The 14,183-nt window shown below is 45.8% G+C and overlaps 1 protein-coding gene across 1 annotated transcript in view; it reads left to right on the plus strand.

Moving 5' to 3' along the window:
• Positions 1–14,183, plus strand: part of MBD2 (methyl-CpG binding domain protein 2) — a 65,552-nt gene that overhangs the window by 20,316 nt on the left and 31,053 nt on the right. The window contains 2 exon segments of the mRNA XM_032213642.1: positions 6,340–6,499; positions 10,140–10,277. Coding sequence (XP_032069533.1) covers positions 6,340–6,499; positions 10,140–10,277 — 298 coding nt within the window.

Here is a 14,183-nt window from a genome sequence, read left to right on the forward strand (position 1 = left end):
GGCTGAATTCATACATTACACTCAGCCATGGTTTGTTGAATAAACCAAAATTGGTTTTGAATGATATCCTAAGCCAGTGATGGCTAACTTTTCCCCCATTGTGTGCAAAAAGCGGGGGGAGCACAGGGGGGGTATGCGTGGGCATGCCCATAATTTTATGCATGCGCGACCCCCATATCCTACCCCCCCACTTTTGGCACACGATGGACCCTCCCCAGGCTCCAGAGCCTTTCTAGGAGCCTGGGGAAGGCGAAAACGGCCTCCCCTGCTCCCTGGAGGCCCTCCAGAGGCTTTAGGAGGCTTCCGTGAAGCCTCCAGAGGGAGAAAAATGGCCGAAAATGAAGGCCGAAGTCAGCTGGCTAGTGCACGCATTCCCCAACATGCCTGCCATAGGTTTGCCTTCACGGTGCTAAGCTAATCTCAGAGGAATCACATTGTGTATCTCTGTGTTGAATAACCTAGTTTATTAGAGTTATACCTTTTATTTTCTTTAGGAGCCCAAAGTGACTTATCTAAATGTGTCTCTTCCAGCAACAACCTATGAGATAGGTTGGGATGTGAGGGGAGAGCTGACCCAAAGGCACTTCTGGAGAACCTGTGACTGGGAGCCTGAGTTTCCTTACTCTTACTCCTACTCCAACATCTAAACCACTATCCCACCTTGCTTACTATCTCTCCAGTCTCTTCCTTCCTTGACCCCATCTCTCTTCTCCCAGGAAATGACATGAAAAGGAAGATGGACTTCAAACATGGACTTTTAGGCAAGCTAGAAATAGGTTGGAATGCAGAACTTCAGAGGGTCATTTATCCTTCATAAAGTTTCAGTCAAAGAATCTTCACAGAGTAGTAAAATGTTTGTTGGAAGAAATGTCCTTCTGGGTTCAGTTCCAAGTGGGGAAAAAGACACTGGATTCATGGAAGTTGCTTGAAAAGAAGGTTTATTGATGATGGACAGGACCACATGGTTTGAGCATGGGCAAAAAGGGAAGAGATGCTGAGTGTGCCTGGGTTTTATGCCCTCTCTGGGCTTTTGAATTTGAGCTTGTATTCTGATTGGTTGTCAGACTCCCATGGGACCATGCAGGGGCAACTCTGTAGTCTGTCCTGAATCCCAGGCTTGGTTGAGCCTTGCTGGGTGATGATATAATGAAAGGGATTTGGGCAATTCCTACTATCACGCTGCCTGGTAGATCTTTGTTATGTAGAATAGACTAGCCTAAGCCTTAATGGCCATTGACAAAGGTGGGAGGAGGGTGAGTTCCCACCTCGCTTTTAGGAGAAATATCCTGCCCTTTTAATATTTCCTAAAATATCTCATTTTCCCAGGAGACTGGTGGGTGCTAACTTCCTACACTTTATTACAGTCACAGACCAGCAATAGAGAAAAATTATCACTGTTTACAATAGTGTTAAAAGATACTACTACTACTACTACTACTACTACTACTACTACTAATCGCGAAATACCAGGACTTAAAAATCGAAATTCAACTAATTGGCACACTGGGTGCTATTCCAAAAGCCCTGGAATTACATTTAAAACAATTAAAAATTAACAAAATCACCATCAGTCAAATGCAAAAAGCCGCACTGCTTGGATCTGCATGCATATTACGAAAATACGTTATGACATCCTAGGCCCCTGGGTGGGGCCCGACTAGTAACCAATGCCAAATCCGGCGAAACAACTGGCCGCTGTGATACAATTGTATAATAATAAGTAATAGTATCCATAATAATAAAATACAAGGTTATCAAACAGTACGGCTCTTGCCCTTGTTTACATGATGGGAGACCAGGGTAAGTATGTGGGTAAATATAGATTCTCTAAAAATTGCTAGAGACATTTCTGACAAATGGCAGTCCAATCTCTTCTTGAAAGTCTCAAGTGATGAAGCCCCCACAACTTCCGAAGGCAACTTCTGTTCCATTGGTGGATTGTTCTCACTGTCAGAAAGTTCCTCCTTATTTTTAGATCGAATATCTCCTTGGTCAGTTACCATCCATTATTCCTTGTCTGGCCTTCAGGTGCTTTGGAAAATAGCTTGACCCCATCCTCTCTGTGGCAGCTCCTGAAATTTTGGAACCGTGCTATCATGTCTCCCCTGGTCCTTCTCTTCACTAGACTAGCCATGCCCAGTTCCTGCAACTGTTCTTTATCGTTCTTCATATGTTTTAGCTTCCAGTCCCCTAATCATCCTGGTTGCTCTTCTCTGCACTTTTTCTAGAGCAGTGTTTCTCAACCTTGGCCACTTGAAGATGTCTGGACTTCAACTCCCAGAATTCCCCAGCCAGCATTCGCTGGTTGGGGAATTCTGGGAGTTGAAGTCCAGACATCTTCAAGTAGCCAAGGTTGAGAAACACTGTTCTAGAGTCTCAACATCTTTTTTATAGAGTGGTGACCCAAACTCTAGTGTACTGCAGAATGCAGAGAAGAGCAACCAGGATGTGGTCTTACTAGGGCTTTGTAGAGTGGTATTAGTACTTATTTGATTCTGGCTGATTCTATAAAAGCTAAACAGGATTGTACCTGGTTAATGCTTAGGTGGGAGACCAAGGAATTCTAAGGCACTGTAAACAAGAAGTGGAAGGGGAAAAATGGCATAAAAAGGAGGATGGAAAGAGGGATGGATGTTTGCCAAGAAAACTTCAAGGCCGTGTTGATGAAGTCATCAGAAGTCAAGCATGACTCAAAGGAAAGTCTCTCTGTTTTCTGTGCCTTAAGAAGGAGAAGAAAAAAACCCACAGGAAACCTGTTAACACAATCCCGTTTTAGTCAGTGGTCTGGAAAAGAATGTCAGCTTAGTTTTAGATTTGAATAAATGCGTGTTCGAAACTTGCAGGGGCAGTTTAGTTTCGAAATGTCTGTTCCGAAATCTTGCTACTTTCATTCTGACTGTATTTTGTAATTTTACACAGCTTTATAAAGCTCCGGAGCCACAGCCAGAGAGAATAAACCATAAAGGAGAATATTGGTAGCTCAGGGTTCAAATGAGCAGGGGTGGGTTTCTCGCCCCGTTCCAACCGGTTCGGTTGGAATGAGGCCGGCGGCGTCCTCGCGCATGCGTGCGGCGTCCTCGCACACGCACGCGGCGCGTGCGTGCACGCACACGGCGCACGCATGCGTACTAGCGTCTGCGCGATGCTCCAGCTGCTCCTGGAGGATCGCGCAGGCGCTGTATGCGTTCTGCGCATGCGTGGAAGCGCAGAATTCGTAAAAACCGGGTAAGGCGCGGGTGTGCGCGCGCGCGCGGGGGGGGGGTTTTCGCCGTTCCCGGAAGTTACTTACTTCCGGGTTCGGCGACCAACCGGATCGCAGGGACCGGTGCGATCCAGTTGAAACCCACCCCTGCAAATGAGTGGTCCTGGGTGCTGTAGAAAGTTAGCACCCACCCGTCTCCTAGAGGAATGAAATATTTTGAGAAATATCAAAAAGGCAGAATATTACATTTCCCTGGATGAGAAATGGAGAAACATGTTTTTGGAAAGCAGCCCCCGCCTTCCTTAATAGCCCACAGCAGATGTCAGCACTTAAGAGGTAAAGAGATAGATAGCTCTATTCATAAGCAAATACACAAGATCCAACAAAGGAGGACCCAGATTGTTGGGGGCAATATGCTGACTCTCTGTAAACCGCTTAGAGAGGGCTGAAAGCCCTATGAAGCGGTATATAAGTCTACTGCTATTGCTATCAAAGGTAGGATTAGCTCTCAGCCACAATAGGAATTGCCCAATGCCCCTTCACTGCTTCACCCTTACAAACATCAACCAAACATAGCTCAGACAGAGCTACAGAGCCAGCTATGACCCCTACATGGCCCCATGGGAATCTGACAACAGCCAATAGAATACATGTTCTTGCACAGGAACAGGAAGCTCAAGTGCAAAGCCCAAGAGAAGGTATAAATACCCCACACTCTCAAGTCCATGTGGTCAGCTGCCCAGAATCACACGTGCTTGGGGGTTATGCTTCATCAATAAATAGACCCTCTTTCCAATCAGCCTCCAGCCTCCATTTTGTTTCCAGGCCTTTCTCCCAGCATGAAACTGAACCAGATGGATATTTCTTCCAACAGTGATCTTGGTGGTTGGTGGTTTTCTTGCAGATGTTTCATTGAGCCAACTAGGTAACTAGGTAATGAAACATTTGCAAGAAAACAACCAAGCCTAGAGAGTAAGAAGGAATCCTCAAAATAAACCATCAACATTCTCTAAGACTGAATCCCTGAATCGTGTTTTTTAAAAAGAGCCTTTTTGTAAACTGCTAAGATGCCTAACATCGGCTTTAGAAACAGTTTCAGAGAAGTTGTAGATTTTTGTAGGCTGTACCATGTAAGGGTGTTTTGATGCCATGAAGTATTTATTTATTTAGAAAATGTATATGGCTGCCCAGAGTTCCTCTTAGTAGAGTTGGATTGTCATGTCAATTGGTTTAATAATAGATAAGTGCTTTAGATTTGGTGCAGAGGATTTGAGGAGGAATGTCAGGTTGAATCGTTCTTGCCCCAATTCATTTTTTGAGGTATCCATTCAGGGGTGGGATTGAAAAATGTTAGCAAGGGGTTCTCTGCCTGGTTGCTGGCTGGGTGTGGTGGCCTACATGGCCTCCTATACCCCGGTAGGGGGGCATTTTTCCTCCAGGAGGGCGAAAACAGCCTTACTCGGGCTCTGGAGGCCCTCTAGAGGCCAGAAATGGGCCCGTTTCTTGACTTCCAGGAGGCCCATTTTTTTGCCCTCCCAGAGCCTCCGCCCTGCATTTTCCTGGTATGATGAATGGGCTGCGTGGAGACTCCTGGGAGGGGAGGGGCAGGGTGGGCGGGGCCAGCCAGTCCTTGCAACAACTGGTTTGGCAAACCGGCTGCAAAATTAACATCTGGTTCACCCAAAACGGTGTGAACCGGCTGAATCCCACCCCTGTATCCATTCCTCCTTGAAGTCCTAGCTTTAAGTTCCCCATAACTGAGCAAAAAGAAATGGAGTAATATGGAAACATGAATAAAAGAGATATTGTAGACTTATGAATATACAAAGATACATGCAGTATATCTGAACTGGCAAGTTCATCCAGAATCCGTTGGCTAAAGTTCTTAGCTGAGTAGAATTAAACATGAGCCTGAATTTCTCCTGCCCTACGGACAAACCGGAAATCACTTCCAGTTTGCTCGTAGGGCCAGTTTTTGCCCTCCAGAGCCTTTGGGGAAGCCTCCTGAAGATCCCCAAAGGCTCCGGAGGTTGAAAATCGGTCCTACGGACAAACCGGAAATCACAATTCCTGAACTTCTGGGTTCCCCGTAGATCCTTTTTTCGCCCTCTGGAGCCTTCAGGGGGATTCAGGAGGCTTCCCTGAAGGCTCTGGAGGGCAAAACCCGGCCCTATGAGAAAACCGGAAGTGACTTCCAGTTTGTCCGTAGGTTCAATTTTTTGCCTTCCGGGCCTTCAGGGAAGCTCCTGAGGCATCCGGAGGGCATCTGGGAGGAGCGGGGGAGCTGTTTTCACCCTCCCCAGGCTCCTAGAAAGCCTCTGGAGCCTGGGAAGGATGAAAAAACTGTGCCAAAAGCGGTGTGTGTATGTGTGTCTTGCTGGTTGCATGTGCATGCGCGCGGGGGTGTCACTTGCATAAGGAAGCCTCCTGAAGGGTCCGGAGGTCGAAAATCAGCCCTACGGAGAACCCGGAAGTTTGGGAATAGTGACTTTCGGTTTGTACTTAGGGCTGTTTTTCGCCCTCCGGAGCCTTCAGGGAAGCCTCCTGAGGGGTCCGGAGGTTGAAAACTGGCCCTTTGGACAAACCAGAAGTCACCATTCCCGAACTTCCAGGTTCCCCGTAGGTCGGTTTTTTGCCCCCCCCCGAGGCTTCAGGGAAGCTCCTGAGGCCTCCGGAGGGCATCTGGGGGGGGGGCAGGGGAGGCTGTTTTCACCCTCCCCAGCCTCTGGAGCCTGGGGAAGGCAAAAAAAAAAACATGGCAAAAACTGGGGGTGTCTGTGCGCATGTGCATGCATTGGGGGGGGGGGGGGTGTTTGCACACATAGCATTATGGGTGTGGCATGCCAGGGCATGCTCCCCCCGCTTTTGGCACAGCAACCAAAAAAGGTTTGCAATCACTGAGCTATAAATTCCATTCCAACTCTGTTAATCTGTTAACACCATAAAGGGGCCACAGTTGCTAATCCTTGGTCTAGCCCCAAGCTATCTATGTCAAGACCTGAATAGAAACTTGAATGTTGCTTGTGATTGTAACTCTTTGGGGCTATTACCTTCCCCCATTTATTTAGTGGTCTTGAAAAGGAGTCCTTGCCTTGGATAATAAATCATTTTCTTCTTTTCTTCTATAAACCTTGCAGTCCAAGTGGGAAGAAGTTCCGAAGCAAACCCCAGTTGGCCAGGTACTTGGGGAACACCGTTGACCTCAGCAGTTTCGACTTCAGGACAGGGAAGATGATGCCAAGTAAATTGCAGAAGAACAAACAGAAATTACGGAATGATTCACTCAATCAGAATAAGGTTTGCTTGCAAGCACGCTTTATAAATTCATTCCTTGCAATGCCTTTGAAATCAAAAAGGGAAGGAAACATCTGTTCACCATTTTTAATAATCCCCTTGATAACTTTGCATTTACCTTGATCAATGATACCCTGTTTCCCTCAAAATAACACCTCCCTGGATAATAAGCCCAATTGGGCTTTTGAGCGCATGCGTTAAAATAAGCCCTCCCCCCAAAATAAGCCCTCCCTGAAAATATTGCAACACAGCAGCAGCCATGAGGTGACCACGCTCGCCACCTCCTGCACCTCAAAAATAATAAGACCTCCCCGAAAATAAGGCCAAGCGCTTATTTCAGGGGTCAAAAGAAAATAAGACCCTGTCTTATTTGTGGGGAAACACTGTAGGAGCCGGTGCAGATTTTGAAGCCGTATTTGAGAGTGGTGAAATAGTTTAAGATTGGAATGCCAAATGGGAAATAATTTGAAAACTGATACATAGCAAAAGCATTTAGACTTACCATATTTTTTGGAGCATAAGACGCACTCACACCCACCCACCTAAAAGAGAGTGAAAATGTGGGTGCGTCTTATACATTGAATGTAGCCAAAAACGGGAGACACGGTGGAGGTGATGGTCTGTGGCAATCCCTGCAACCTGGAACAGCTGATTGGGGGTATTCCGGGAGACCGATCCACCCACCAATCAACTGCTCAGGCTGAATCAGGCTGCAATAATGTGCTGAAGCTGACCTGGCTGTTTGCTATTTGCTGCAAGGACGTGTCAGAGTTTGCAGCAGCAATCACATTCAGAAAGCGCACACAAATAACTGATTCAGCAGGATTCAATAACTTCTCTTTATATATAATAGAACACATGAAGTAAATATACAATACCAAAAGCAGGTTTTCCAACATGGTAGTTCAGCAGAGGAGAGAAGTTTCACTTTCAGTTTTAGTTTCAGATATCAGCAGAGCATGCAGCTTTAGTACAGAACAAGCCACGATCAAGCTCCTTGCTGTCTCCTTCCTTGTTGCCACAGAAAATACTGTTTGTTTCCAAACAGCCCTCAACTCTCTCACGCACTGACAGGATTCTACCAGATGAATACCATGGATGTTGGTAGGCAGAGGCAGAATATTATTTTTCTTATTTCCCTCCCCAAAAACTAAGGTGCATCTTATACTCTGGAGCATCTTATACTCCGAAAAGTATGGTATATACCACTTTACAGTGCTTTACAGCCCTCTCTAAGTGGTTTACAGAGTCAGCCTATTGCCCCCCAAAATCTGGGTCCTCATTTTACCCACCTCGGAAGGATGGAGTCAATCTTGAGCCTGGTGAAATTTGAACTGCCAAATTGCAGTCAGCTGGCAATCAGCACAAGTACTGTACTCTAACCACTGCACCACCGTGGCTCATGTTTGTTAAGCATCAAGCTAGAAACTGGGAGACCAAGAGGGTTAGTCCCTTTCTTTCACCCCTAGGAAGGAGGCAATGGCAAACCATTTCTGAAAATCTTACTAAGAAAACTGAAAGGATTTGTCCAGGCAGTTTCTGAAAATTTGGACATGATTGAATAGAAGAAAAAAAGTTGCTCATAGTGAGGGGAAAAAAGGATTAGTGGTGACATGGTAACAGTCTTCCAATATCTAAGGGGCTGCCACAAAGAAGAGGGAATCAAGCTATTCTTCAAAGCATCCATCCATCCACCTGAATGCAGAACAAGAAGCAATGGATGGAAACTAACCAAGGAGAGATCCAACCTAGAACTAAGTCAGAATTTTCTGACAGAACAATTAATCACTTCTGCCTATTGCCGGCTGCCAGCAGTTTGACAGTTTGAATCTCACCAAGCTCAAGGTTGACTCAGCCTTCCATCCTTCCAAGATGGGTAAAATGCGGACCCAGATTGTTGGGGGCAATAAGTTGACTCTGTAAACTGCTTAGAGAGGGCTGTAAAGTAGTATATAAGTCTAAGTGCTATTGTTAGTGCTATTGCTATTTTGTGACTGTGTATGGCATATGTCAAATTGAAATTTCAGTTGTTGAGTAGTAGTGGCATAGAGCTATTATTTTCACCACTCTGCTGTGGGGGGTCCTTGGTTCTCTCCTCTTGGTTAGAATTGCATTGTGTATGTTAACTACTAGCCGATAACCCAGCATTGCCTGGGTATTTATTTATAGGGTGAAAATGTCCAGACCAAACGTAATTTCTAATGTTGGATTTTCCCCCTTACCAGAGGGAGCTCCCTTGTGGAGTACTTGAAGCCATTACCATGGCAAATCCACTGCACTGCAGAGTAGAAGCCATTTTACGGCAGTACAGTAGAAGTCATTTTAAGACGTAACATCTGTATCTTAACAGATACAGGGTGTATCTTAACAGAACACACACTCCGAGGGGTTTTAGGGGTGTCTTACCCCCACAGTATTTGTTTCCAGAGAGTAAGTCATCTGTATACCAAGTTTGGTTGAAATTGCTCGAGGTGTTCCAGAGTTCCAGTGTGTGTGTGTGTGTGTGTGTGTGTGTGTGTGTGTGTGTGTGTGTGTGTATGCAATGAAACATCTGCAACTAAAAATAGAGCTCGGGGAGCACTAAGGACCCCACAATTCAACCCCGAGCTACAAATATTCTCTCCTATTGATGGCGTTCTACTGTTTCTCTCCGGATGTTACTCTGGTCCAGTTTTTCTGTTTTAACTTACAGATATCACTTGATCAGAGGTGAATAAATTCAGCTGCGTAACAAACCACATCATCCTTTTATCTTCTCCATCTTTGACTGACCTCATTTTACACTGCTTTTATAAACCCATTTCTCCCCTTTTAAGACAATCCTTGAAAATAACCTCTCAAAACAGGAAGGGTGGATTATTTTCTCTCTATCGAAAACATTCAAGGAAGCTACCCTTCCTTTTCGTTCAGCTTTGGATCAACAGCTTTTCTGTATCAGAATGGAAGTTTCCACGCTGAGGAGATTTCTAGAAGCCTGACAAATAGTAAAATGACACACACCCCCTTTTTCCATTTTGAAATAATTTGGCTTGAAGATCAGGAATTTTTTAAAAAAACTTTCTTGGCATCATAAACCGAGATCCCAGGCTTTGAGGAGTATGTGTTATACAAATACATAATGGAAGGGACGTGGTGGCTCAGTGACTAAGACGCTGAGCTTGTTGATCAGAAAGGTCGGCAGTTCGGCGGTTCAAACCCCATAGTGCCGCATAACAAAGTAAGCTCCCATTACTTGTCCCAGCTTCTGCCAACCTAGCAGTTCGCAAGCATGTGAAAATGCAAGTAGAAAAATAGGAACCACCTTTGGAGGGAAGGTAACAGCTTTCTGTGCGCCTTTGGCATTTAGTCATGCCAGCCACATGACCACAGAGATGTCTACGGACAGCACTGGCTCTTCAGCTTTGAAACGGAACTTAAAGTCGGGAACAAATAAATGGAAATCTTCACCTTATTATACAAATATAATTCCGTCCATAACATTCACATTTGTGTTGAACTAATTAATGGGACATTTCATGTTCAGCTCCAAAAATATTAGGATCTTATCTTTTTGATCAAGTATTGACTTTTCATACTGACCTGGCTGGTAGATCAACCTAAGGTAATATATAATTATTTTTTCTCTCTTTCCTCTTCAATACAGGGTAAACCAGATTTAAACACAACGTTGCCAATCAGACAGACAGCTTCTATTTTTAAACAGCCTGTTACCAAAGTTACAAACCATCCTAACAACAAAGTGAAGTCTGACCCACAACGAGTGATTGAACAGCCCAGACAGGTAATGGGGGTTGGGTGGCGATAGACTTCCTTTTCTTGATATGTTCTAGAACAGGAGTGTCAGACGTGATTTCATTGAGGGCTGCATCAGGGTTGTGTTTGACTTGGGGGGGGCGGTGTAGCCAGGGTGGGTGTGGCCTGCTCAATGTCACTCGTGTCGGGGGCACCTGTGGCGCCCCGAATACTCTGCCATGGAAAATGGGCTCCCGAGCTGCGTTTTTGGCTCTGACAGCCTCCTGCAACCCTCTGCCCGCAATACATGTATGTATGTATGTGTGTGTGTGTGTGTGTGTATGTATGTATGTATGTGTGTATATATATATATATATATGTGTGTGTGTGTGTGTGTGTGTGTGTGCGTTTTAATTTGTGCTGATAAATAAAGGGAGACTAGTAGAGATCTATTTCAAGCTATTTAGCTCTCATCAGCTAGCCATAGCCTTACTGGGATTCGAACCTGTGCTGTATGTGTGTGTGTGTGTGTGTGTGTTTGTGTATTTATATTTATATTATTTATATTTATATTATTTATATTTATATTATTTATATTTTTTATATTTATATTATTATTTATATTTATATTATTACTTATATTATTATTTATATTATTACTTATATTATTATTTATATTTATATTATTATTTATATTATTTACTAGCTGTACCCGGCCATGTGTTGCTGTGGCCCAGTCTGGGCGTAGTGGGGTGGCGGGGGGATGCTGCCGTTGGTCAGGACTCGGGGCTGCTGTGCCGGGCGAGGCTGGTTGGAGGAGATGGCACCGGGACTGTCGGCCTCGTGGAAGTTGTTAAGCATCTCCTCGCAGGACCTGCGCTCAGGCTCCCCCAAATCGGTGGCCTGGGAGAGTGAGGCGTCCAGGATCTCGGAGGAGGAGAAGTCCTCAGTGTGCCGCCTCATGGGGCACCCAGGGGCCACCCCAGTCCCGCTGCACCTCAGGCTGACACCGCCGCCGCCACCCCATTGGAGCCGCCTTGGCGAGGCCGTAGATGGCTTGCTGGGAGGGGGGTGGAGAGCATGTGCGGCCGGCCAGGCTGAGGAGACACTCCACCTCCACCTCCTCTGGAGCTCCGCTGGGCTAGCCAGGGGTAGGCCGGCTTAAGGGCAGGGGGAGGTGGCTGAGGGATGGCACAGGTGACACCCCACCTCAGACAGCAAAGGCCTGGTGGGAGGGGAGGGGAGAGAGGGCAGGGGGGAGAGGGGAGGGGGAGGCCGAAGGGCTTCAGCTCCCCTTGGCGGAAATGGCCGAAGCTCATCAGAGAAGGGGCGGAAAGGGGAAAGGGTGTGGCCGCAGCCCAGCCACACATATAAAGGGACCGTTGGGCTGAAGCTGGAGAGAGGCCGAACTGTTCTGAATATATTATACTCACTAAATGAACGCTATAGTAAACGACACAGCTAAATTCCAATGCAATGTCACATGAAATAACTAAATCAAAATGAAAATAAATCAAAACCCATGAAAATTCAATATAACAATGCAATTGGAAACATTGAAATGGAATCATGAAATATTTAGTATAGCATGTGTTGCTTTTAGGTCCACCAGATGGCGCTGGAAACATTGAAATGGAATCATGAAATATTTAGTATGGTGTGTGTTGCTTTTACGTCCACCAGATGGTGCTGGTTTTCAAAAAAGCATGTTTTTACAAAAAAATCATGTTTTTACCTGTCACAGGTGTGACATCTATATAATATATGTATATAAAAACATTCACGTATTTGAATGCACTGTTGTGTCAAAATTTCAAAGCGGTGAAGAACTTTCAGAGATTAGCGATTTTGAACAAATAACCATTACATTTTTATTTATATAGATATTTATATTATTTATATTTATATTTAGATTTAGATTTTACTTTATTTGTATGCCGCCCTTTTCCCTGAGGGGACTCAGGGCGGCTCATAATTCAAGGGAGGGGAAAACAAACAAGTTACAGACATGAAAACCATACACCGTTAAAAAGCACAACAGTCATACCATTCGAGTGGGGTTGCAAGCCTTTAGCCCCAGGCCTGTCGGAACAGCCAGCTTTTAAGGGCTATGCGGAAGACCTGGAGGGTGGTGAGGGTACGAATCTCCATGGGGAGTTCGTTCCACAGGGTCGGAGCAGCCACAGAGAAGGCCCTCCTCCGGGTAGTCGCCAGTCGACACTGGGCAGCTGATGGAATTCGGAGGAGGCCTAGTCTGTGGGATCTTATTGGTCTAGTGGAGGTAATTGGCAGTAGGCGGTCTCTCAAGTACCCAGATCCAATACCATGAAGGGCTTTGTAGGTGACAACTAGCACCTTGAAGCGCACCCGGAGATCAACAGGCAGCCAGTGCAGCTCGCAGAGGATAGGTGTTACGTGGGTGAATCGAGGCGCACCCACGATCGCTCGCGCGGCTGCATTCTGGACAAGCTGAAGTCTATATTTATATTTGTGTTAAGCCCTGCTAAAGTGAAACCAACCTTTAGATGACCCTAACTGTTAACTCCAACTGTTTTGGAGGGAAACTGAACATTCATATTTGGGTGGGCTTTTTCAAGTATTATGATTGGTTAAGATCCTGTGCGCCCGGAGTATAAATTGAAATCAGTTTAGCAGCCAAGTGAAATAAAAAATGATGCTGGAAGTCATTCCGTGGTAGTAAATGCCCACCTTTCTCCTTCCTCTCCAAGTATTGCCTCGCACCAGGATTCAGGATAGATTTTTTTACGTGTTCTAGAATTGTAAAGGCATTATTACTATGGCTATAGCTGCCGATGCATTTGGGGAGTGTGCCCCAGGTTTTCAGACCAGCCTATGAAGAGAACATGGAACTGGGAGCCACGGATTGGAAAAAAATGCTCCAAAGGAAGCATCATTCAGGTTAAACAGCTCTCCCTTGGATGATAAGAATATTCTGAACCAGGGGCGAGCTTCAAACTTTTTTAGCAAGGGATTTTCTGCCTGGTTGCTGGGTGGGTGTGGCCATGGTGGGCATGGCCTAGTCGGCCTCCTGCACCTTGGTGGTGGAGGGGCATTTTTGCCCTCTCAGGGCTCCAGAGGCTTTTCTCGAGCCTCTGGGAGGACGAAAATGGCCTTCCCAGGCTCCGAAGGTCTTCTGGAGTCTGGAAACGGGCCTGTTTCTGGCCTTCCCAAACTTCCGCTAAGCCCATTTTTTGCCCACCCTGAGCCTCTGTGCGTGTTTCACACTTACCTGCATCCAAAGCGGGCCACATGGGGACTCCTGGGAGGGGTGGGCAGGGCCAGCCAGGAGTGGGATTTAGGGGTTCTCCAAACTGCACAGAATCTTAGCTACAAGTTCTCCTGAATCCCTGCAAATCCCCAGCCTGAACAGTGAAAGGGCCTGGTCCAAATATTCCCCAAGTTCTTCCACAGCAGAGCTAAGCCTGAATAAGCCTTGAGGGCTGGATGGATATTCAATATTATACAAATTACACCTTTTTTAAAAGCTAGGCAGCTTGGCTCAGCATGACAGTGCCTTCCACGTGGCTTTCCTGAGTTCTTAAAAGACATAGGCCATATGCCTCCAATCTCCATGGCCATAACTTTTGCATACGGTAATGCAAATTAAGAAATATTTATTGGGATGTACAATTGTACATAAGGGTAAGGCAAACTCGTTTCCCATCCAGATTGTACCCAAGCGATTTCAGTTAATTGACATCCTGCACACATTCATATGCCGTTTGGGTCTCCTTCATGTCTTCCCATCTGGGATTGGCAGGTGGGAATGAGGACAGAATGAGCTGCTGGTTTCCTGATGGATGTGCCCAGGGCTTCAAAAACTGCAGGGGCCTCTTCATTTTCTTTGCATCTGGTCACCCAAGACCCTGCTGCAACTATCTTTTCATTCCATTTTAATTAACTTAATCTCAGACCATTTCTTGGAAGCCGCCAT

The sequence above is a fragment of the Thamnophis elegans genome, chromosome 3 (assembly GCF_009769535.1).
Source record: "Thamnophis elegans isolate rThaEle1 chromosome 3, rThaEle1.pri, whole genome shotgun sequence".
NCBI classification, from domain to species: domain Eukaryota; kingdom Metazoa; phylum Chordata; class Lepidosauria; order Squamata; family Colubridae; genus Thamnophis; species Thamnophis elegans.